Source organism: Sorghum bicolor, chromosome 6, assembly GCF_000003195.3.
Source record: "Sorghum bicolor cultivar BTx623 chromosome 6, Sorghum_bicolor_NCBIv3, whole genome shotgun sequence".
Lineage (NCBI taxonomy): Eukaryota > Viridiplantae > Streptophyta > Magnoliopsida > Poales > Poaceae > Sorghum > Sorghum bicolor.
The window spans coordinates 58,190,536-58,214,034 of NC_012875.2; the positions used below are offsets into that span (position 1 = coordinate 58,190,536).

Below are 23,499 nucleotides of genomic sequence, written 5' to 3' on the forward strand. Positions count from 1 at the left end.
TCTTCCACCAGAAGTTGAGATTTGAGAACCTAGTACTTGTGATTTAGCACTTTCATATGTTATTCGTACTTGTACTTGTGAACTTAGAGAGGTTGAGAATGTATACTATTGAGTTATCATATATGCACCGTTTCTAGCATTTGCAGCTAGTTCAATCCAACAGGTCCAAAACTTAAGTTAGAGAAGACCTTAGGGATCGTGCTTCACCCACGTGTTTTTGTTATTCCACAATCCAAAGGAGGCTTAGGGAGGCCACCACGACTCTGTAGACGCTTTCTGAGCAGCGCCGTGAAGTCAGCCAGTTGCAGAAGATCCATGTTGTACTATAGGGTCACATAGGGAGAAATAACCACTTGGCCATTTGCATAACACTTTGCAACATTCAACAGTAAAACATTAGACATCTGTAACATGGCATCGGATACAAGGTCTTCGGATGTTTAACTTAACCGTGGATGGAACTCTTTCCAAGATATATCTTTCGATGACCTTGAGTGCCTTATGTGCTTCCACTATCATCTCCCTGCTTTTGGAAAAGCACTCACCAGTTTTCCGACCCGAGCACCTAACAATATCGTCGGCATCCTCCAGCTGACTAAATATGCTGTCCAGTGTAAGATTTTCAAGTGCTGATGAATTCTCGAGAATATGACATGTTAACTCAACCATGCTCTTTGCAGAGCGGAAGCCATTGATCTGCACCTTCTTGAGCCTGTCATGCTTGTGTTCAGGAATCTGCCTCAGATATGAGGCGTCATCCCCAGTAACTGAATCATGATGCATGCTTAGCTGATCCACCTGCATAGCATCAATATTTAGTTAATAATGTCACTCAAACAATGGTTCCACAATAGACATTATATATCCTCGTAATATGAACAGTAACTCACACTCAAGATGAAAGTGTCCAAGACAGGAGAAGCATCTAGAAACGAAACCAAGGACAAATAATCATAGGCTCCGAAAGCAGTCTCATCAACATCATCATCAGCAAGACTAATATCCAAGTACTTGAGGTGGAGGAATTTGTTTGCTACCATTGGTGTGTTAACCCTCTGCAGAAAGATATCTCAAATTAATTATATTGTGGAGCATGACTACAGTTAGATGTCATAACACTACTATCTAATAATGTGAAGTTTAAGAGTATACCTCACGACCAGAATGTAAGGTCAGAATTTCAAGATGTGGTACAATTGAAGGAAGCTTGTTAATAGCGTAACTGACGCAGTTGACCTCCCGTATAAATTCCAGATCTAGGTTCTTAACTCGTGATGATTCTCCAAGTAAGAGTTGTACAGGGTCAATGTACAACTCAATAGTGGAGAGGTTAGGAGCTCTGCTCTCAATCACTTGCAGCTTGTCACATGAAGACACAGTCAACGAGCTGAGCCGATCTAGCCAGAATGGTATCTTCAGGCAGATTATCTCCATGCACGAGCAGAGTTCCAACTGCTCCAAACCAAAAGACCTAGAAATAAGACACTCTAATTCCTCCCCCGTGACAAGCACATGATTCAGACGCAGCTTTGTCAGACTCCTCAAGCAGTTAAATCCAACCAGGGGGCGGAAGGCACAATCATTGAGGTAAAGATATCGAATGGAGTTTCCACGTCCATCAAATAAAAGTGAGCAAGGGAAGTTGTAATCTGGCTTATTCTTTGTACTAGGTGGGAAAAGGATTACTTCTTCAATCCCTGGTGTAATGAAATTCTGAAGCCAACTATTAAAATGACACGTGTCCACATTAAGATGGTCATCAATTGCAATCTTGAGTGACTTCACGCCGACGCCTGAGCGATTTTTCAGAATGTGATCGACTCTGCTAGTGAATTTCTTCGTTCTGTCACTCTTTCGATAAGCATTTTGTTTCAAGCCTAGTGTTTCCTCGGTGAAGGTGAGCTTGGGGCGGCATCTCCAAGAACATAAAAAATTACTAGATACACAGGGAGAACGGGCAGAATCACGCAGTGGCATTAGGGAGTGTATATGGCACCAGATATCCTGCACAAGCTTGGAAAGGATTGTTGAACATTGAGATTGTTGTACTTCTAAAAGATTAATGGGACATCATAGACTCAAGTTCTATCCCAGGTGAACCCCTTCATGAGGTAGACAACTTCCACTCGTGCAGAGAACCTTTTTTTTACAGCCAGGGTGGTAATTAGTGGATTTCTTAAAAAGACATTTACTAGTAATTGCTGTGATCAACCATTATCACTAATTAGTCAACCATATTTTGATTCCAAATCCATTTTTTTGTAATATTTGCTTGTAAGGTTGTTATAGTGTTATAATATGTCGCCCATCATTTCAATTTTCACACATTGTCAAGTAGGCATTATGGACAGCAAGTAGGGAGATACATCGGTCTTAGTTAAAGATATCGGCATATCTGCATATGGCACAGTAGGATTTTAAAAAACAAGCCACCACTAGGTTGTAGGCTAGGCAGTTTTTACTTACTATATGGCTGCAATACCTTGAGGATGAATGGATGATTGCAATCTTGTATGGCCACTAATAATCAGGAGAAATACAAAGTGGAAACGACAATGTGCATGTTTATAGTAAATGCTCAAACTGGGGCAACCGGCTTAAGAAGAATAAACAAGTCTTTTGGAAATAAAAGGAGGTGAAAAGTTTATTAGTCAACTTGAAATTCTCAGTGCAGATTTTTGTCAAAAGTTGGAAGGCTCACAGGTTTCATAGGGAAGTGGTCTATCCAGCAATTCAGAATGCGGAAAGGGAACCATAAACCAGAGCCCTGTTACCCCTTGTGTTTAGTTCACCCCGAAATCCAAAAAGTTTTCAAGATTCCCTGTCACATCAAATTTTGCGGCACATGTGTCACACCCATATTTTAAGAGCAAAATAGGATGCATAAAAGACTCATATGTGCCCCAGAAACAGTCGCACACATAAGTAGACAAATCTCAAATGTACCATCGCAGTGTTTATTACATAGCGGAATATAAAATATCACATAGTCTCATACAAAAATGATAACATAAAGTAAACAACGCTCTCAACGGAAGCTCCACACAGGGACACTGTTGACTGGTTGACTCCAAACCTAGTACTCATAACGGTAGTCCTCATTCCAGTCATCTTCATTATCATATCCTGAGGTGTTGGGAAATTGCAAGAGTGAGCACATATCGTACTCAACAAGTATAACCAGGGGTTCATGAGGCTCAAATAGCTGACACTGGTTTGACTGCATTTAGCTTTTAATAGTGGATAGCATGTTCATAATTAAATAGCAATTCTCAAGGTAGCATAAATAATCAATTAATCCCATGATCAATGTAAGCATAATTAACTCATAGCATAAACAATAATCAAATGAACATAATAACATAACAAGCTCATCATCTTAATGTAGATGTCCCCAAGGCCGCTCCTGACCGTGAGCTCGGCTAGTATACCAGTTTTACACTCTGCAGAGGTTGTACATCTTTACCCATGAGTCATGATTTACCCTTTCGCCCGAGGCCCGTCGACCTCTTAACCCACTACCAAGGAAGGTCGGCAGGGATCACTATGAAGCCTTTCAAAAGTTCGTCTAACATGTTAGGGCCGCAAGGTTTCCTTTGCGAGCAGATATAGATACCCCCCTTCCGAATGGCACAATGACGCGCAGCCTATACACATAGGGACAGGGGCTCGCACTATACCCGTGTCGGTTCAGCCCCTCTAGCGCCCTTTCGGGTAACCTCTAACAAGCTAGAAAAGGTCTTCATACTGAGCTAAAGCCAGAGCCATAATAGCCCTCATGGTTGCACTGTTATCCCGGGTGATCACGTACAGACAAGATCTCATGTCGTTATTTGTCATTCTTTTATGTTCATTGCATAGCTATTAATCATCTTACAAGATCATGGATTATATCAAGCACTAGCACATCTACTCCAAATGCATATCAAGTAGGTAGCAAGGAATCCAGGTAACAATCATCTATGATTTTGCTAAGGTCGACAAGGTGATAGCATGCATATGACATATATGTGTAGTTATAAGTGAATAGGTAACAAGGATAATCCCAAGTTATACTTGCCTTGCTCAAAGCTCTCCTGAGCTTGCTGGTCCTCAAAAGCTTGGGCTTGGTCACCAACGTACGGCTCACCGTCTAATCCCAATCATCAATCAACAACACGCATTCCAATGGAGACAATCATACACAAAGCAAACAAGGTATAATTAGAACATTACACCAAACAGTGGTAAAACAAATATAAAAGTTTATCAAAATATTCTACGCAGCGCTACGATCACACAAACGTAAAGTTCACGAAAATCGGAATTAAAACGTGAGAGATATGAATTTTCTAAGATTTCCTATAAAGAAATAATTAATTAAATACTACTGCAGAATTAAAAAGTTTCAAAACAGTAAACTAATATTTCTAACATGTAGAGATCGTAAATACGAATCCAACGGAATTTGAATGGATAAAAACGGAGTTAAAACGAATATTTTATGAGCAAAACAAAATCAGTGGCAAACTTGTAAATAGCAGAAAAAGCATTTTTTTTTTAAGCGACCGTCACCAGCTCCGGTGCGGTGGCCACCATGGCCGGAGAGCCGAAGCTCGCCGGAGCTCCTCGACTTCTCCTTTCCGAGCACCGTTTTTTGAAAGGAAAATACCGGGATGAAGAGGAGCTCACCACGATCTCGTCTAAGCGCTTGGTTGGGTCCGAGAGAGAACGGAGAGGGCTTGCCACGGAGAGGAACAAGATCGGCCACGCCGAGATCCGAACTCCAGAGAATACGGCGACTAGGGCTCGGTTTCACAACTTGGATGCAAAGAGGGAGCCGCGGGGTTTACCTAGGGCTTTATAGGGGCTTGATTTGCACAAAAGGCAAGAGAATCCCGCTGTTCCCGGGATTGAGTCGGCCGGTTCGTGAGTCCGGGTCGACTACGAACAGAGGTAGGGGACGAGCGTTTTTTTTTTTTTTTTTTTCTCAAATCTTTTTTTCAAAAAGGATTTTGGGGACAATTAAATACAAACCAAATACAATCAACACAAAATAAACTATGTCTCAGCATGAATGCACATAATCATGTTACTAAGCTTATGATAATTTTTAATTTTCACAAAAATTGTTTATTTGCTACATTAAATGCTCACTAAAATTCTTAAATAACTCAAATTAAATCCTATTAATTCCAAATCAAATTTTGGGTGTTACAAACTCTACCCCCCTTAAAAGAATCTCGTCCTCGAGATTGAACGGTGCTTACTCGAACAGATATGAGTATGACTTCCTCAGATCATCCTCTCTTTCCCAAGTTGCCTCCGCTTCCGAATGCCGATTCCACTGTACTTTGCACATTCTGATGACCCGACTTCTGGTGACTCTCTCTGCTGTCTCCAATATTTTGACCGGATGCTCTTCATAAGTGAGGTCACCTTTAACGGAAAGTTCTTCCAATGGTAACTGCCCCTCAGGTACACGCAGACACTTCTTGAGTTGTGACACATGGAACACATCGTGCACACCAGATAAACTTTCCGGCAATTCTAACCGATATGCTACTTCTCCACGCCTTTCTAAAACTTTAAACGGACCAACATACCTTGGAGCTAGCTTTCCCTTCATATTAAACCTCTTCACACTCCGCATAGGTGACACTTTCAGATAGACATAATCACCCACTTCAAAAGCCAGCTCTCTCCTACGCGTATCTGCATAGCTTTTCTGACGAGATTGAGCAATTCTCAAGTTATCCCGAATAGTCCGCACTTGTTGTTCTGCATGTCTAAGCACATCTGTCCCAAACACCTGAGTTTCTCCCGTCTGATTCCAAAACAAAGGTGTCCTGCACTTCCGACCATATAGGGCCTCGAACGGTGCCATCTTCAGACTTTGCTGATAGCTGTTGTTGTAGGAGAATTCTGCATATGGCAAACTCTTGTCCCAACTAGCCCCATACTGCAAAGCACAAGCTCTCAACATATCCTCCAATATCTGATTGATCCTCTCAGTCTGTCCATCTGTCTGTGGATGATATGCTGTGCTGAAATTCAACTTGGTTCCCAATGAATCATGCACTGCTTTCCAAAAGTGAGATGTGAATTGAGTACCCCTATCTGACACAATCTTCTTAGGTACCCCATGCAAACAAACAATTCTCTCCATATACAGCTCAGCTAGGCGTTCTCCAGTGTACTTAGTTTTAACGGGTATGAAGTGAGCAACTTTGGTCAAACGATCTACTATCACCCATATTGAGTCATACCCTCTCTGTGTACGTGGTAAACCCACTATAAAATCCATACCCACTTCTTCCCACTTCCATTCCGGAATCTTCATTGGTTGCAACAGTCCAGCTGGCCTCTGATGTTCAGCTTTCACTCGCTGACAAGTATCACACAAAGCAACATACTCAGCTACATCTCTCTTTAAACCATACCACCAGTACTTCTGCCTCAGATCTAGATACATCTTGGTGCTACCAGGGTGAATGGAATATGCTGACTCATGAGCCTCTCTCAGAATCGTATCACGAATAGCCTTCACTTCCGGAACACATATCCTTTTTCCAAACCACAATACACCATTGTCATCTATTCTGAATCCTGGTGCTTTGCCTAATGCCACATTCTGTGCTATCTCCTTTAGTTTCTCATCTTCCAACTGTCCTTTCAATATCTCTTCCTCTAGAGTAGGAGTGACCTCAATTTCCATAGCATTCACTACAATTCCCAAGTTCAAATGTGCAAATTCAGCACACAACTCCTCAGATTCAGGTGTCGCCTGTAGCTCATTAGCATATTTCTTTCTGCTAAGTGCATCAGCTACGACGTTCGCCTTTCCAGGATGATAATGCACTTCCAAGTCATAATCCTTTATCAGTTCCAACCATCTTCGTTGCCTCAAATTCAGATCTGTCTGGGTGAAGATATACTTCAAACTCTTATGATCAGTGTATATGTCACTCTTATGCCCAATCAAATAGTGTCTCCAAATCTTCAATGCATGAACCACAGCTGCTAACTCCAAATCATGAGTAGGATAATTCAGTTCATGTTTCCTCAATTGTCTAGATGCATAAGCAACAACTCTACCTTCTTGCATGAGAACACAACCCAAACCCAGACGAGAAGCATCACAATAGATAGAGAAACTCTTACTCAGATCTGGCAAAACCAACACAGGTGCAGTAGTCAATCTCTTCTTGAACTCCTCAAAACTAGCTTGACACTTATCAGACCATACAAACTTAGCATTCTTCTCTAACAGAGCTGTCATAGGCTTTGCAAGTTTTGAGAACCCTTCAATGAATCTACGATAATAACCAGCCAAACCAAGAAAACTGCGTATTTCACTTACATCAGTAGGTGGTTTCCAATTCAACACATCTCTCACCTTACTAGGATCCACTGCAATACCACCATTAGAGACAACATGACCAAGAAAAGAAACTTCCTCCAACCAAAACTCACATTTACTACGCTTAGCATACAACTTATGTTCTCTAAGTTTCTGTAAGACCAATCTCAGATGTTCAGCATGTTCTTCCTTGGTTTTAGAGAATACCAGAATATCATCAATAAAGACCACCACAAACTTATCAAGATACTCCATAAATACTTTATTCATCATGTACATAAAGTAAGCTGGTGCGTTGGTCAAACCAAAGGACATAACTGTATACTCATATAACCCATACCTTGTTGTGAAAGCTGTCTTTGGTATATCTGAATTCCGAATCTTCAATTGATGATAACCGGAACGCAAATCAATCTTAGAGAACACACAAGCACCTCTTAACTGATCAAATAAGTCATCGATCCTAGGCAAGGGATATTTATTCTTGATAGTGACCTCATTAAGTGACCGATAGTCAACACACATCCTCTGACTACCATCCTTCTTATCAACAAAGATAACTGGTGCACCCCATGGTGATGAACTAGGACGAATGAACCCTTTATCTTGCAATTCCTTAATTTGTTTCTTAAGTTCTTCTAGTTCATTAACCCCCATTCTATATGGTCTTTTAGCTATGGGTGCAGTACCAGGTAGTAATTCAATAATAAATTCAATGTCTCGGTCAGGTGGCATACCTGGCAATTCATCTGGAAAGACATCCGGAAACTCATCCACTACCAAATTCTGAGGATCAACATCTTCATTCAGTTGGTTCACCTTGGCTGTGAGTGGTGCTTGCACTGTTACATTAACACTGATTCGTTCTCCCTTTGGTGTTGTCAGAGCCACTACTCTCTCTTTGCAATTAATATTTGTTTCATGTTGCTTCATCCAATCCAAACCCAAGATCACATCTATGCCTGAAGTTCTCATAACCATGGGACTGATAGGAAAATCTACCCCCCTTAACGAAAGACTTGCCGAGGGGCAACATAAAGAAACTGGTATAGTCCCACCCGGTGAATTAACTAGCATAGGAGTTTTCATTGCAACTAGTGGAAGGCTATGAACTCTAACAAATGCTTGTGATATGAATGTATGCGAAGCTCCAGAATCAAATAAAACTGTAGCAGGGATAGAGTTGATGCTGAACGTACCCATCATGATTTCGGGTCCCTCCTGAACAGTTTCTGCTGCCACGTTGTTCACCTTTGCTGAATTAGGAGTGGATCTCCGGTCGTTGTACTGCGGATTAAACTTCTCTGGGCAATCATAGGACATATGTCCTTCCTTCCCACAACGGAAACACCTGGTAGGAGTGTTAGAGGCACTTCTTTTTGTGGAGTTGGCATTTGGGTTCCCTGGGCGAGGTGCCTGCTGGCCATGCTGCTGTTGATTATGGTTACGTTGTTGGAATGGAGGACGTTGGTTCCCACTCTGTGACTGATTCTGGAAACGCTGGGGTTGTTGGTTGCGGTTCCACTGACTAACTAGTCCCTGGAACCTCTGCTGATGACCTTGATGAGAACTGAAACGCTGACGGTTGTTGCTCCCAGAACCTTGTGCCAGCATCCTTCTCTTCTTATCCTGACTCTTCCGCATATTATCAAGCACGATAGCACGATTCACAAGAGCCTGGAAGGTAGGATAGGTGTTTCCAGCCAACTGCAACCTGAGTTCATAGTACAAGCCCTTCATGAATAGACGCTGCTTATCAGCATCTTCCCTGACATCATTCGGAGCATAGCGAGCCAACTGTTCAAATGTGTCATGATATTCTGCCACAGTCATGGAGCCCATCCTGAGTGATCTGAATTCTTCTTGTTTGAGCTCCATCACTCCTTCATTTATATGTCGAGCTCTGAAGTCCCTACAGAATTCCAGCCATGTGACAGGAGAAGCATTGTTGGGGCGAGCAGCTTGATACGACTCCCACCATGTCTGAGCTGCACCTTGAAGCTGTCCAGAAGCATACAACACCTTCTCCAAGTCGTTGCACTGTGCTATGTTTAGCTGCCTCTCCACAGCACGTAACCAATCATCTGCCTCCATGGGATCAGCTGAGTGTGTAAATACCGGAGGTCTTCCCTTCATAAACTCTCCACGCTTGTCCCTCACATGAATAGGTGGTGGTGTCGGTGGAGGTTGTTGCTGCAGGTGCTGCATGAAAACGTGCATCATCTGATTTTGGGTTTGCATGAGTTCCTCCACGGTGATTGGGGCATTGCCACCATTACCATTGTCATTGCCATTGCCACGGCCTCTGCCTCTGCCTCTTCCTCTTGCTGCCATCTGCATTCCAAGGTATATAAACACATCTTAGTAATGCCCAACATGACAATTACAAGAGTTAACCGAATCTGAAATTTTCTGGGTAACATCCAACGTCAGCAGGTCAGAAAATCAGTAATATCTCGAGTTCCAGAATTCAAAAGGATACATACTGTACACCGTTGGAAAGATAAAGAAATTGTCTACAACTTTCATTTAGATCATATCACCAGATTCCAACGTGAGATTAACCAAAAACTGGGTACAACCGAAACTGTTCCAGAATTCCAGACTGCGCAGAAACCTCAACTTTAAACAGTCATAACTCACAGCTCATAATAGATAATATGGTCATTCTTGCGGCATTGGAAATATATGAAAGTCTACTTTTTCCCAGAAAAATTTGATGAACATTGCACGAGCATAATTTGATTTATTCCAGAATCATTGCAGACTGGTCCAGAAAACAGCAAAAGACAGAAACAGGATATGACCCCAAACTACTATTTATTCATGTTCTTACTTAAGGTTCTTAATTAGAGAACTTGTGGACATGCCCACAAATTCCCAGCACTCATTACAAAAATCCAAATCACACATATTCATAATAACAAATCAGCAAGCACACCAAGTTCACACCACACTAGCAAAAGACTCTAAATAACTCGCAACTACTAACGTTACTATTACATATGGGTTCTTTTCTATTCTTCGGGTGCAGCATCCTTCAAGATGGGTTCAACATGCAGCCTCTTATGAAGTTTGGGGCGGCCTAACTCCGCTCGAAGGTCATCCGCTTCCCTTTGCTCTTTCTCCAGCAGCTTCCTCTCACGGTGTAGTTCATTCTCCAACTCTATCACCTTGAGTGTCAGCTCATAAGTCAACTCCACTTGTGCTTGAAGCTTTGGTTGTGAAGCATCTGCAACTTCTATGGCCCAAGTCATCTTCTCTGGTACAAAGCGAGGATAGTGGTATGTTGCATTGTACTGAACATCCTCAAAGCGTCTACCACGGTAAAAGATCAATGCCTGGTAAGCTGCATCTGCCATGCTCTCTCTCATCGTGTCCCGGCTGATTCGAGCGAGGTGTTTTGATTCCACCTTTCGAATCCCCTTGGTGGCATCCAGTGTCTTGACTATCAGCTCTGCAACCCAAAGTGATCTCTTCAGCGGGTGTTTGTGCTCAGTGCAGTTATACTCCAGTGTGGCCTGCAAATCCGGGTAATGGTGTTTCAATGTCAACACCAAATTCTCATGGAAGAAAGCCTTGGGATCTGCCTCTGGAATCCACAGCTCAGTAGTCCATCCCATCCTTGCATTAGCAGACTGTGATGGAGGTGGATCTTGCATCTCCTCATCTTCAGGCCCTTCCTCCTGAGCTTCCACTCTTGATTCCTCATCTTCCAGCTCAGGAACTCCATCCACACGTTGTCCTCCTAGGTTGAACATGGCACGGTACTCCTCAGCAGCCATGCGTGCAGCACTGCGGGTACGAGGCGGCATCTACAAAAAGTTTTTAGACATAGATCAGATGGATGCAATAATTTCACAATAGAGCAAGATAGAGAAGCATAAATTTTTAGCAAATAACAAGACCATAGTGGGAAGCATGAAGTAAGTAAAATAAGGACCTAAGTTTTTGACCTTTTGCTAACTAGGTTTGCGTCCTACAGTCAACAAAGCTTTGATACCAATTTGTCACACCCATATTTTAAGAGCAAAATAGGATGCATAAAAGACTCATATGTGCCCCAGAAACAGTCGCACACATAAGTAGACAAATCTCAAATGTACCATCGCAGTGTTTATTACATAGCGGAATATAAAATATCACATAGTCTCATACAAAAATGATAACATAAAGTAAACAACGCTCTCAACGGAAGCTCCACACAGGGACACTGTTGACTGGTTGACTCCAAACCTAGTACTCATAACGGTAGTCCTCATTCCAGTCATCTTCATTATCATATCCTGAGGTGTTGGGAAATTGCAAGAGTGAGCACATATCGTACTCAACAAGTATAACCAGGGGTTCATGAGGCTCAAATAGCTGACACTGGTTTGACTGCATTTAGCTTTTAATAGTGGATAGCATGTTCATAATTAAATAGCAATTCTCAAGGTAGCATAAATAATCAATTAATCCCATGATCAATGTAAGCATAATTAACTCATAGCATAAACAATAATCAAATGAACATAATAACATAACAAGCTCATCATCTTAATGTAGATGTCCCCAAGGCCGCTCCTGACCGTGAGCTCGGCTAGTATACCAGTTTTACACTCTGCAGAGGTTGTACATCTTTACCCATGAGTCATGATTTACCCTTTCGCCCGAGGCCCGTCGACCTCTTAACCCACTACCAAGGAAGGTCGGCAGGGATCACTATGAAGCCTTTCAAAAGTTCGTCTAACATGTTAGGGCCGCAAGGTTTCCTTTGCGAGCAGATATAGATACCCCCCTTCCGAATGGCACAATGACGCGCAGCCTATACACATAGGGACAGGGGCTCGCACTATACCCGTGTCGGTTCAGCCCCTCTAGCGCCCTTTCGGGTAACCTCTAACAAGCTAGAAAAGGTCTTCATACTGAGCTAAAGCCAGAGCCATAATAGCCCTCATGGTTGCACTGTTATCCCGGGTGATCACGTACAGACAAGATCTCATGTCGTTATTTGTCATTCTTTTATGTTCATTGCATAGCTATTAATCATCTTACAAGATCATGGATTATATCAAGCACTAGCACATCTACTCCAAATGCATATCAAGTAGGTAGCAAGGAATCCAGGTAACAATCATCTATGATTTTGCTAAGGTCGACAAGGTGATAGCATGCATATGACATATATGTGTAGTTATAAGTGAATAGGTAACAAGGATAATCCCAAGTTATACTTGCCTTGCTCAAAGCTCTCCTGAGCTTGCTGGTCCTCAAAAGCTTGGGCTTGGTCACCAACGTACGGCTCACCGTCTAATCCCAATCATCAATCAACAACACGCATTCCAATGGAGACAATCATACACAAAGCAAACAAGGTATAATTAGAACATTACACCAAACAGTGGTAAAACAAATATAAAAGTTTATCAAAATATTCTACGCAGCGCTACGATCACACAAACGTAAAGTTCACGAAAATCGGAATTAAAACGTGAGAGATATGAATTTTCTAAGATTTCCTATAAAGAAATAATTAATTAAATACTACTGCAGAATTAAAAAGTTTCAAAACAGTAAACTAATATTTCTAACATGTAGAGATCGTAAATACGAATCCAACGGAATTTGAATGGATAAAAACGGAGTTAAAACGAATATTTTATGAGCAAAACAAAATCAGTGGCAAACTTGTAAATAGCAGAAAAAGCATTTTTTTTTTAAGCGACCGTCACCAGCTCCGGTGCGGTGGCCACCATGGCCGGAGAGCCGAAGCTCGCCGGAGCTCCTCGACTTCTCCTTTCCGAGCACCGTTTTTTGAAAGGAAAATACCGGGATGAAGAGGAGCTCACCACGATCTCGTCTAAGCGCTTGGTTGGGTCCGAGAGAGAACGGAGAGGGCTTGCCACGGAGAGGAACAAGATCGGCCACGCCGAGATCCGAACTCCAGAGAATACGGCGACTAGGGCTCGGTTTCACAACTTGGATGCAAAGAGGGAGCCGCGGGGTTTACCTAGGGCTTTATAGGGGCTTGATTTGCACAAAAGGCAAGAGAATCCCGCTGTTCCCGGGATTGAGTCGGCCGGTTCGTGAGTCCGGGTCGACTACGAACAGAGGTAGGGGACGAGCGTTTTTTTTTTTTTTTTTTTCTCAAATCTTTTTTTCAAAAAGGATTTTGGGGACAATTAAATACAAACCAAATACAATCAACACAAAATAAACTATGTCTCAGCATGAATGCACATAATCATGTTACTAAGCTTATGATAATTTTTAATTTTCACAAAAATTGTTTATTTGCTACATTAAATGCTCACTAAAATTCTTAAATAACTCAAATTAAATCCTATTAATTCCAAATCAAATTTTGGGTGTTACAACATGCATGAAGCATTAAATATAGACGAAAACGAAAACTAATCACACAGTTCAACTGTAAATCGCATGACGAATCTTTTGACCCTAGTTAGTTTATGATTGGACAATATTTACCACAAACAAACGAAAGTGCTACAGTAGCGAAATCCAAAATTTTTTCAGATCTAAACAAGGCATTAGGTAATACCATGTAACAAGGACTGTCCAATTGCAGACGAGCTAGCTTTCAAAATCTTACTTTTTTCACACACAAAAAAAACTGCTTTCAGGTTACCAAACGATGACATTTGGCTATATTGTTTAATCTTTTCTACATAGAGAGCAAGTTTTAGAAGGCTGTGTTTTAAATAAGCTTTAATATAGTGGTTGTCATGTCACTAAACCCATATCGGTAGAAAATGCTAAGCTTAGCCTTCATGTAATAACAAAGAAAATACAAGAAAATCTGTTCACAGTTTTTTTACGTAGTTAGCACAGCCCCGTCGTTTAGAGCAACCAAAGTAAGGTTTTACTTGTAATGTAAGATTTCCATTATCAACATGTTATGCCATACCTCAGGAAGGTTTGGCCCCGAATATGTGGATATTTCACCACCCTGAGAATGGCCACTTTCTTGGCAGAGTGAGTTCTTCCGTGGCACTCGAGTAATAGATCCATCTGCAACACATTATGCATGGTCCTTAATGATACAGATATTAACTTCAGGAAACAACTAAGTCAAGCATATAAATGTGCACAAAGCAACCCAAAATCTTTCGGTTATCAACTGTCGCAAAACAGTAACTTTACGTAACAGTAAAACAACTTGTTTTGATTCAAGAAAAAGCTACAATTGATCACAAATATTTCCAGCAAACAAATGTGACCCCCACCCTCCCTTTCTCAACATCATCAAGTGGGCTCAATATCCTTTCCCAACCACCTCTGTTCTCCTCTCTTCAACGCTTATCTTGGAATCAATATTGGATAATCAAGCCATTGGCTTCCTAGCAAACTTTGGGTAGTAGGCTGCTAGCACATGGTAGACCTTAGTCGCTTCTCAAATCAATCTCATGCTCACTGCAGTGTTTGAGTGGGTACAGCCGGCCCTTCTCAAACCATTATACAGCATTATCAATAATTTATCACTAAATCCTTTTTGTGTCTCAAAATCTCTGATAAATGTTATCATGTCTCAAAACGTCTGATGAATGTTTTTATATCTCAAAACGTCTGATGAATGTTTTTAGTAAGCAAATCAACATTTGAAACAAACATAGGAAAACTACTTATAGATCAATCTAAATGTATCAGTTTGCTCCTACCTTGGAAAGTTTTCCGGAAAATAATAAATATACCAGACGGCTACCATCAGACACCATAAAAAAAAGCTATTTTTTTTCTGATTAGAAACATATACACGTAGCACCAGAGGCTCGCTGCATAGGCCACTACTAGAATAATAATGAGCATAGCAGCCAATAGATTCCAAAATTCAGGCCATGAACATAAAGTAGCACAGATGAATAACCAGTCGACGGGGCTAAGAGCGGCTTACTGCGCGCTTGGATTCGGCGGCGACGCCTCCGCTCCTCCTTGACCAAGAGACGGTTTAGCGATAGCATCCCCATGAACCTGGTATCGAGGTTACAACTCACAAAGGTGGTCGGCCGACCTCTGCTCCCCCAAACTGCCTCTGCGTGGCGCGAGTTTTTGGGTGCATGCGCCCTTTAATCTATCTATCTGTCCAGCCCTCTGTCTCTAGATCTCCCCATATTGGATTCGAAGCCGTCCGTCCGTATATTGGATTCGAAGCGGAAACAACTCAAGATGACGAAGAGGGCGCCAGGGAAGAAATCGAATTAGCGCCGCCGGCACGGGGAGCCAGGGTTCAGGGAGGGGAAGAGCGGGGGAGTCAGGAGCAAGCCGAGCTCCAAGGTCCCTGCCTCTGCCTGGAAGGCTGGAACGGCAGGTACGACAAGGAAAGCAGATCAACGTGGTTTGGGCCTTGTTTAGTTCAAACAAAAATTTGCAAAAAAAATTCATATTTCTCGTCACATCGAATCTTGCGGCGTATACATAAAACATTAAATATAAATAAAAAATAATAATTAATTATACAGTTTACCTTTAAGTTGCGAGATAAATCTTCTAAATCTGGTTAGTCTAAGATTAAACAATATTTGTCACGTTGTTTATTTTGAAAAAAAATTAGAACTAAATAAGGTCTCAGCAAGAACAGAATTTGGTGGGCCTAGCGTATGGCCCTTTTTATGACTTGTCTTGCCTTCTTTGTTTATGGGCTTTCATTTATGGCAAAGGCTTCCTGCAGGCCGGGCATGTGCTTGACAAGTTGAGCGGATTCGGCGACCCACAGAGCCGCCTCCAACAAGTTGAGAGGGTCCGGTGACCTCGTTCTAAGTTTAGTGGGCCAAAGGTGTACACAGATCTGAATGGACGAAGGAGAGACTGCCAGGCTCGTCAATTAACAGCCCGCTCGTGGGAGCGCTGACGGCCCATGCGTGGACACGACAGCCCCTGCCGCCCTGCGTGGAGTGCCTGTCATGTCGTCCAGCGCTACCGCAACTACTCCTGACGCGCGTGGAAACGTAGGCCGAGCCCAGACGAGATTCACTTTTAGAAATAACCAATAAGATGATTAATTAATAACTCTGCTAAAAATTAATTAATTACAGTATGTACTTGCTTTATGATTCGTACACATTTCTAAACGAGGTATCTAGAGCGGTTCCTGGTAAAAGTGCATTACATCAGAGCACATCTATTAGAAAAAAAAAATTCTAACTGAGACAGAATGGAAGCCGAAATCTATTCAATTTGGGAGAGGAGCATTTGAGGATAGGGTTACATAGTGTATATATCACTGTTGTGGGTTTGGGCTAAAAATACATCTATTGGGCTTTTTTTTTTGCCTCTATTCTCGGGGCCTAGCGGATATCGGAGACGGGGCGCTAGGGAACATCCGCCCCCGCTTCACCCAATGGGGCGAATTTATGCCCATTAAGGTCCTCATGGGGTGAAAATTAATTCACTTCGCTTATGTTCCCTAATGGATGAAATCTCTGTCGAGGATCAGGTATCGGGGGGCATTGTCATCTTGAATCACAAAGATCAAACCAGGAATATTACTAGAACAATGCGGGCACAACAACAACGTGGGTAATATAACAATGTGGGTAATACAAACTTTCTGGAGCAACCGATGAGCAAGAATTGAGTGCTACAACGGGCAACGTCTAGTTGGCTAGGGTTAGAAGAACCCAAGAGTAACAGAACATTAAATTCAAAAACATATCACTGGCTGGTGCCACAAATGCTCAAGAGATGGATCTTACTCTTGGAGTTGCAAGCACGAAGATCGCACTCCAAACTCACTCAGAGATGGGGATCTAATGCTTGAGTGAGAGAGAGTTTGGGAGAGGGGGAAAGCTGAAGTGCTTTGTCTCGCGTAGGTGAAAGTTGCAAATATTCAAGAGAGAAAGAGAGCGGAAGGGAGGAGTAATATAATTTTACTCCCCCTAAGTCAACTAACCGTTAGCTCAATTTTCAGATTTAATGTAAAAATTTCAGGCTGGGGGCCTGGAAAATTAGGCCCAACACAGCGCAACACAGTGTTGGTCCTCACGCTCCCGATTCAGCTTGGAATTTTCGGAGTCGGGGCCTAAATATCCACTCGAGCAAGGTCGCTCAAAATTTCAGTACAGACACGGGAAATTTCAGAGCCCAGAATTTCCAGGGAGAGAGGCCAGAATTTCTGGTAGATAAAAAATAATTTCGTCAGAGAAATTTTAGCCAAAAATTGTTAGCTATTTGGATCTCCACAGATACGAATCAAAACCTTTTTTTCTGGCAATCTTCCCCATCCAAAAACAACAAAGCACACCACGAAAAAATGCGAGACCTATCTCGGTAATAACAAGTTGACCTCCAAATAATTAGGCACGTCGTGGGTTCGTGGTATGCCCACAGTAACCTAGAATGACATACTGTACGGAATCAACGGCCCCCAAAATAATAGTCGTTTTAGATTTCCGTATCATAAATTTAACTAAATTTATAGAAAATACGATACTGATTAGTAATTATAATATTTTTTTATAATATATAATTAGTTCAAGTTATTTCTGAGGAAACGAAAACGACAATTATTTTGTGATGGAGGGACTACGACTCTAGTAGTGACGACTTCAAGTGCGGCAAAAATCAAGCACTCGAATTCCGGCCTTGTACAATTCACTGAAGCTCGCAACAGGTCCACGGTGAAGAAGCAATCTAGACACCTCAGCTGACGAAGGTAGGGAAGAAGAACACGTACTGTGTTATTTACACTCTGGAAATGACATGCTAAAAGGCTGAGGAATCACTTTGGATCTACTCAATTCGTCCGGCGAATTGATCGCCCAGCCGGAAGTGCGCGCGGAGTCGCAATGCCAACGGCGTCACGCGTCAGTACGAGATGTCGACGAGCGCGACCATGGCGTGCGCGACGACGGCATCCCCGTCCGTCCTCTGCTGCACCTGCACGGCGCGGAGCGAGGCATACCGATGGATCCGCCGCTGCACGGGCACGGGCACGGGCACGGGCACGGCGGCCCGGGCGGCGGCGCCCGCGTAGCGCCGCAGCTCGGCGTCGTAGAAGGACGCGACCCCGCGGAGCGCGATGCACGCCCGCGGCAGGTGGCGCGCGAGCGGCAGCGCCAGGTTGAAGGGCCACAGCAGGAACGCGAACTGGAACGCCTGCAGGAACCCGGCCGCCACCGCCGGCACGGCGAGGAGCGCCACGTGAACCGGCATCGTCGATCGATGAGCCACCACCGGTGCTCCCTGGCTGCTCGACGATGATGTCTGCAGTCTGCTTACGTGCACTGGACCTATCGATCAGCTGTCTGTCTATCCCTCTGTGCTTGCCATGGCATGGCTTTATTCCCGACGACGACGAGCTCGATCGAGCGAGGCGTTGGTGGTCAGCGAAGACGACCTGATCGACAAGCCATGGACGGGGGGACAGATACGTACCTTGCTTGCGGACAGTGGCAAGGGGGTTCTCTTCTTCTTCTACATATAATTAGTCCGCCACTGCTGATTGTTTTGGACTAGTGGCTAGCTCCTGGATTAACGAGAGTCTAACAGATTCTCTCCGACTCCGTTAGCGCTCTGCCCCTCTTGGCTCTTGCCGATCGATCGATGCTGCCGGTCACAGATGGCCGGCGATATCACGTTGTTCTTAGCTGACGTCTGTTTCTGTCGGGAGATTATTCTCTTGAGGGTCCGAGATGTCACGTCGTCGTTATTCTTTTCTTCTGGACCTACAAGCAACAATACGATTATTTTAGGGACTGAGTAACTTCAACAACAGATATCCATATTATCTAGTTTATTTTTAGATTTTTAAAGCAAAAATTAAAATCTAATAGGGGTTCTATTTTGGTTTTAGGAGGAACTAAACAAATCAACAGTGTTTTTTCTTACTACAAATTAGCAAACAGTGACTTATTAAGCGAACAGGCTTTTTGAGGCCTTGTTAACTTCTAAATTTTTTGGCAAAATCGATACTATAGCACTTTTATTTGTATTTGATAAATATTGTCTAATTATGAACATACTAGGCTCAAAAGATTTTCGTCTAGCAAATTATAGGTAAATTGTGTAATTAGTTATTTCTTTTATATATATTTAATATTCCATATATGTGTCGTAAGATTTGATGCGATAGAGAATCTGAAAAAATTTGTAAAATTTTTTGGGAACTAAACAAGGCCTGAATTTTGAATCCCTCCCTGGTCTGCCCGGTTCAAACCGGTTGTTTGCATTGGCTTGGGCATCGCACCATTACGCCAACACTGAACTTGTCCCCATCAACCGGTTTCTGGAAGGAGCAAAAAAGCCCGGGCAAGAAAAGAACCGAACGGCCATTTCTGCGGATCGGGAAAGAACACCGTACCGTCGTCTATTCATATTTCATAACGGATGCGTCAGCCGTCGTCAGGTGATCTACAACGCGGGTCACCCCCTATCAGTACCCAAAACACAGCCGTACAGTACATGCATACCACAAGGTTTTGTTTTGTTTAACAAAAATAGACGATGTGCCTACATATCTGAACAAGAACAACACACGAGCGATCAAATCATGCATGGTTCAGGATAAGTGTAATTATTTCACATGGATGGATCGCGTCCGGACAGCTGGGACAAGTGCGTTCGTGACAGGTGCGTGCACGCTCGTCAGGAGCTTGCATTGCATCCTGTATCGGATAGAGTAGATATTTGCAAGAGATCGACTTGAGTTGAGCCCCACAAACAAGTCCAATACAACTAGTAGGTTGGAATGGATCGACCGGCAAGCACCATGTCGCTTTCCGTGGGCAATCAAGCGGGCCGGCGTTGCATGGTCGTTTCTCCACAGTTTCTTTTGGATCTGGATGGCCTTTCTCAATTCCAGGAGCCGCTTTTCTCAGTTTGTGCTGGCCTTTCGGAGATCCGGATCCTTTCACCGGATTTCCATTATCTCAGCGGTACGAATTACGATCGATCTGCTGCTGAGTGTGCAAGGATATCCATATAATTGGATCAGGTTGTATGAGTAGCACACCCGAGTTTATGTTTTGTTTTCGTGGTCATCCATAACGGCAGCATAAGACACGATTTTTTTAATCATATAAGAGATACGGGATTAACGTACTGTATGATAGAGCTCCCGTCCATGAAAAGGGTACGACCGAAAGTGACAGGAACACGAGACAGTGCCACAGTGGTTGTTTGCGTTGTGGGTGTACTAAAGCCTTGTTTAGTTTAAAAAATTTCAAGATTTTCTGTCACGTCGAATCTTTAGACGTATGTATGAAGCATCAAATATAAATAAAAAATAACTAATTGCACAGTTTATATATAATTTGTAAAACGAATATTTTGAGCCTAGTTAGTCTATGATTGAATAATATTTTTCAAATACAAACGAAAGTGCTACGGTAAGCAAAATCAAAAAAATTTCCCAACTAAATAAGGCCTTGTTTAGTTCAAATTTTTTTGGGGAAATCGACACTGTAACACTTTTGTTTGTATTTGACAAATATTATCCAATCATAGACTAACTAAGCTCAAAAAATTCGTCTCATCAATTTCGATCAAACTGTGCAATTATTTTTATTTTTGTGTGTATTTAATACTCCATACATATGTCTAAAGATTTGATGTGACGGGAAATCTAAAAAAGTTTACAAAATTTTTTAGAACTAAACAAGGCCTAGGCCTAAGCTAGTGTTTTTTTAGGGGGGGGGGGGGGGGGCGGGGGACGGGAATGTTGCTTCCATATCCAATGGGATGATTCATGATTGGCGACAACGACCCCAAGCGTGGATCGATCATGCCATATTGAGCCTTGTTTAGTTGCAAAATATTTTGCAAAATGTGAATAGTATCAATTTCGTTTGTATTTGATAAATATTGTTCAATCATGAACTAACTAGACTCAAAAGAGTCGTCTCGTCAATTCCGACCAAACTGTGTAATTAATTTTTATTTTTATCTATATTTAATACTTCATGCATACGCCTTAAGATTCGATGTGACGGGGAAACTGAAAAATTCTGCAAAATTTTCTAGGAACTAAGGCCTTGTTTAGTTCACTCTGAAAACCAAAAAGTTTTCAAAATTCTCCGTCACATCGAATCTTGTAACAAATGCATGAAACATTAAATATAGACGAAAACAAAAACTAATTACACAGTTTAGCTGTAAATCACGAGACGAATCTTTTGATACTAGTTAGACCATGATTGGATAATATTTGTCACAAACAAACGAAAGTGCTACAGTGCCGAAAACTTTTTACTTTTCGGAACTAAACAAGGCCTTGGGTCCTTGCTTGGCATCACGTACAAGCAATGCAAGCATGCCTAGTAGGTGACACGCCGGCTACTTATTCTGTCGCACAACACAAGTCAGTCTAGAATTTAAGTTTAAGTAAATTTTCAAAAAATATTAGTAATATGTATGTTTTTAAATAAATTTATCATACAAAATAAAATCAACAATTAATGTAATGATACTTAATATGTACATAAAGCTTAATGATCTCTTTTATATTTAGTTAAAGTTGAAGATTTTTTACCACTATTTGGACTTTATTCTTATTCTAAATAGGCATATGTTCAAGTGTCCTTACATACATGCTGTGTCGATTAAACACCGCGCCTGACTCCATTCATTTGTCTTATAAACCGTATTTTTTCTGCCAGCAGGAGTGTTTTTCTCTCAAAATAAATCGGCAGACAATACTTTTAGTCATGACTTTTTAGACCAACGAACAGGCTCGGTTTACGGCAAGAGTTCATTTTTCTCAATACTAAGCTCCACCCAATGCTAATAGCCTAATGCTATTGTGGATGCCTCTTATTCTTTAATTAATTGACGCATCCACTAAATGCCAAGCTCATGTCAAACTAAAAGTATTTTGACTTTCTAAAAAAATTAGAATAACTTATAATTTAGTACAGAGTGCATCATCGCGTATGGCGTGAGTACCTGGTGTAGTGCTGGCTTCTCTTTTTCGGAAAACGATGTTTGTTTCTTCCCCTCCATAGGTGAATGTGTTGTTGTTTAGATGCACATGTATTCACTCTAACCAACATATGTTGAAGTAGATTAGAATAACCAACATATGTTGAAGTATATTAGAGTAAAATTTAAATTAATTATCACTCTAATTCATCTCGATACACGTAGTTTGAAGTAGATAGATGTACATCAAACAAGGCCTAATATGGACCAAATTACCCACCGGGCCTTGTGGTTGTGGAGCCCGATGGACCTACATGTGGTGCCCATATAAGGCTGAGCCTGGACGCCTTGCCAACACGAGCAGTCCCCGTGGGCCGTGCTGTGACTACGAATGTTGCGGGCCTGTTGGTTTTGCTTGCTAATCAACCATAATAACTGTTACGTATACTGCGTAATAATTAATAAACAAAAGGGTGAGTTGTCCTCCACTGACACTGTCGTTAGGCCAGTCCAGTCTCAATGCATAGTTTCATGATACAGTTACCAAGACTATAAACTAGGTAACCGAGCCACTTAAGTTTCATGGGGATGAAACTACTCTCTCATCTGATGAAACTCCTTCATTTAATGACTCTGCCAAGTCAGCAATTTTGCTTATGTGGCACCCCATTTAATGTGCATGACACTTTTATAAAACATGCATTGAGACTGGCCTTAGTCCAGCGCAATTCGCAACCTTTGGTTGGTCACAATTGGGCATTGGACACACCAAAAAATGTACGCATAGATGTACCCTTATTAGGGCACTCACAATGCAGACTCTATCATAGAATCTAAAGTTATTTATTACCTCGAACAATGTGGACTTGGAGTCTTATTTTTTTTCTATCTCTTTCTTCAATAATAAATATGCTGCCACATCGGCAAAATACCATAAATAATATGTAATTAAATGTCTTGTACTCTGTGATAGAGTCTTGCATTACGAGTGCCCTTATAATCACACTCTGTAACTCTGTATGACCATACGATCAAGATGCTTGAGAGGAAAACAATATCGCATGCATTTACAAATAAAAATCATTGCTATTACAATATATAAAAAATTAAAGGTCCCCAACGGCCTAATCTTGCAATGCGATGCAAGGCGGACCGGACGCGTGGTCGTCACTCTCGTGTCGATGCCATCGCGCATCCGCGCGCCCATCCCCATCTCCCGCGCTGCTCCTGCGGGGTGGCGGTGCATGCTGGCTGGGCCCCAGACGGTGCGAGTGCGACACTGACGCGCGTAGGCGGCGCGC

At 42.2% G+C, this 23,499-nt stretch overlaps 2 protein-coding genes across 2 annotated transcripts; both read right to left on the bottom strand.

Annotated features, from left to right (window-relative positions):
- On the bottom strand, positions 204-18,989 carry LOC8079578. The gene is made up of 7 exons (XM_021463662.1): positions 18,716-18,989; positions 15,237-15,638; positions 14,253-14,356; positions 1,153-2,004; positions 891-1,055; positions 571-798; positions 204-323 (listed from the first exon to the last, which is right to left on the bottom strand). Exons 2-7 carry the CDS (start codon positions 15,307-15,309, stop codon positions 204-206), a joined length of 1,542 nt encoding a protein of 513 aa, XP_021319337.1. The 5' UTR covers positions 15,310-15,638; positions 18,716-18,989.
- LOC8079580 lies at positions 17,876-18,716 on the bottom strand. Its single transcript, XM_002448598.2, has one exon. It carries the CDS (start codon positions 18,491-18,493, stop codon positions 18,146-18,148), a length of 348 nt encoding a protein of 115 aa, XP_002448643.1. The 5' UTR covers positions 18,494-18,716; the 3' UTR covers positions 17,876-18,145.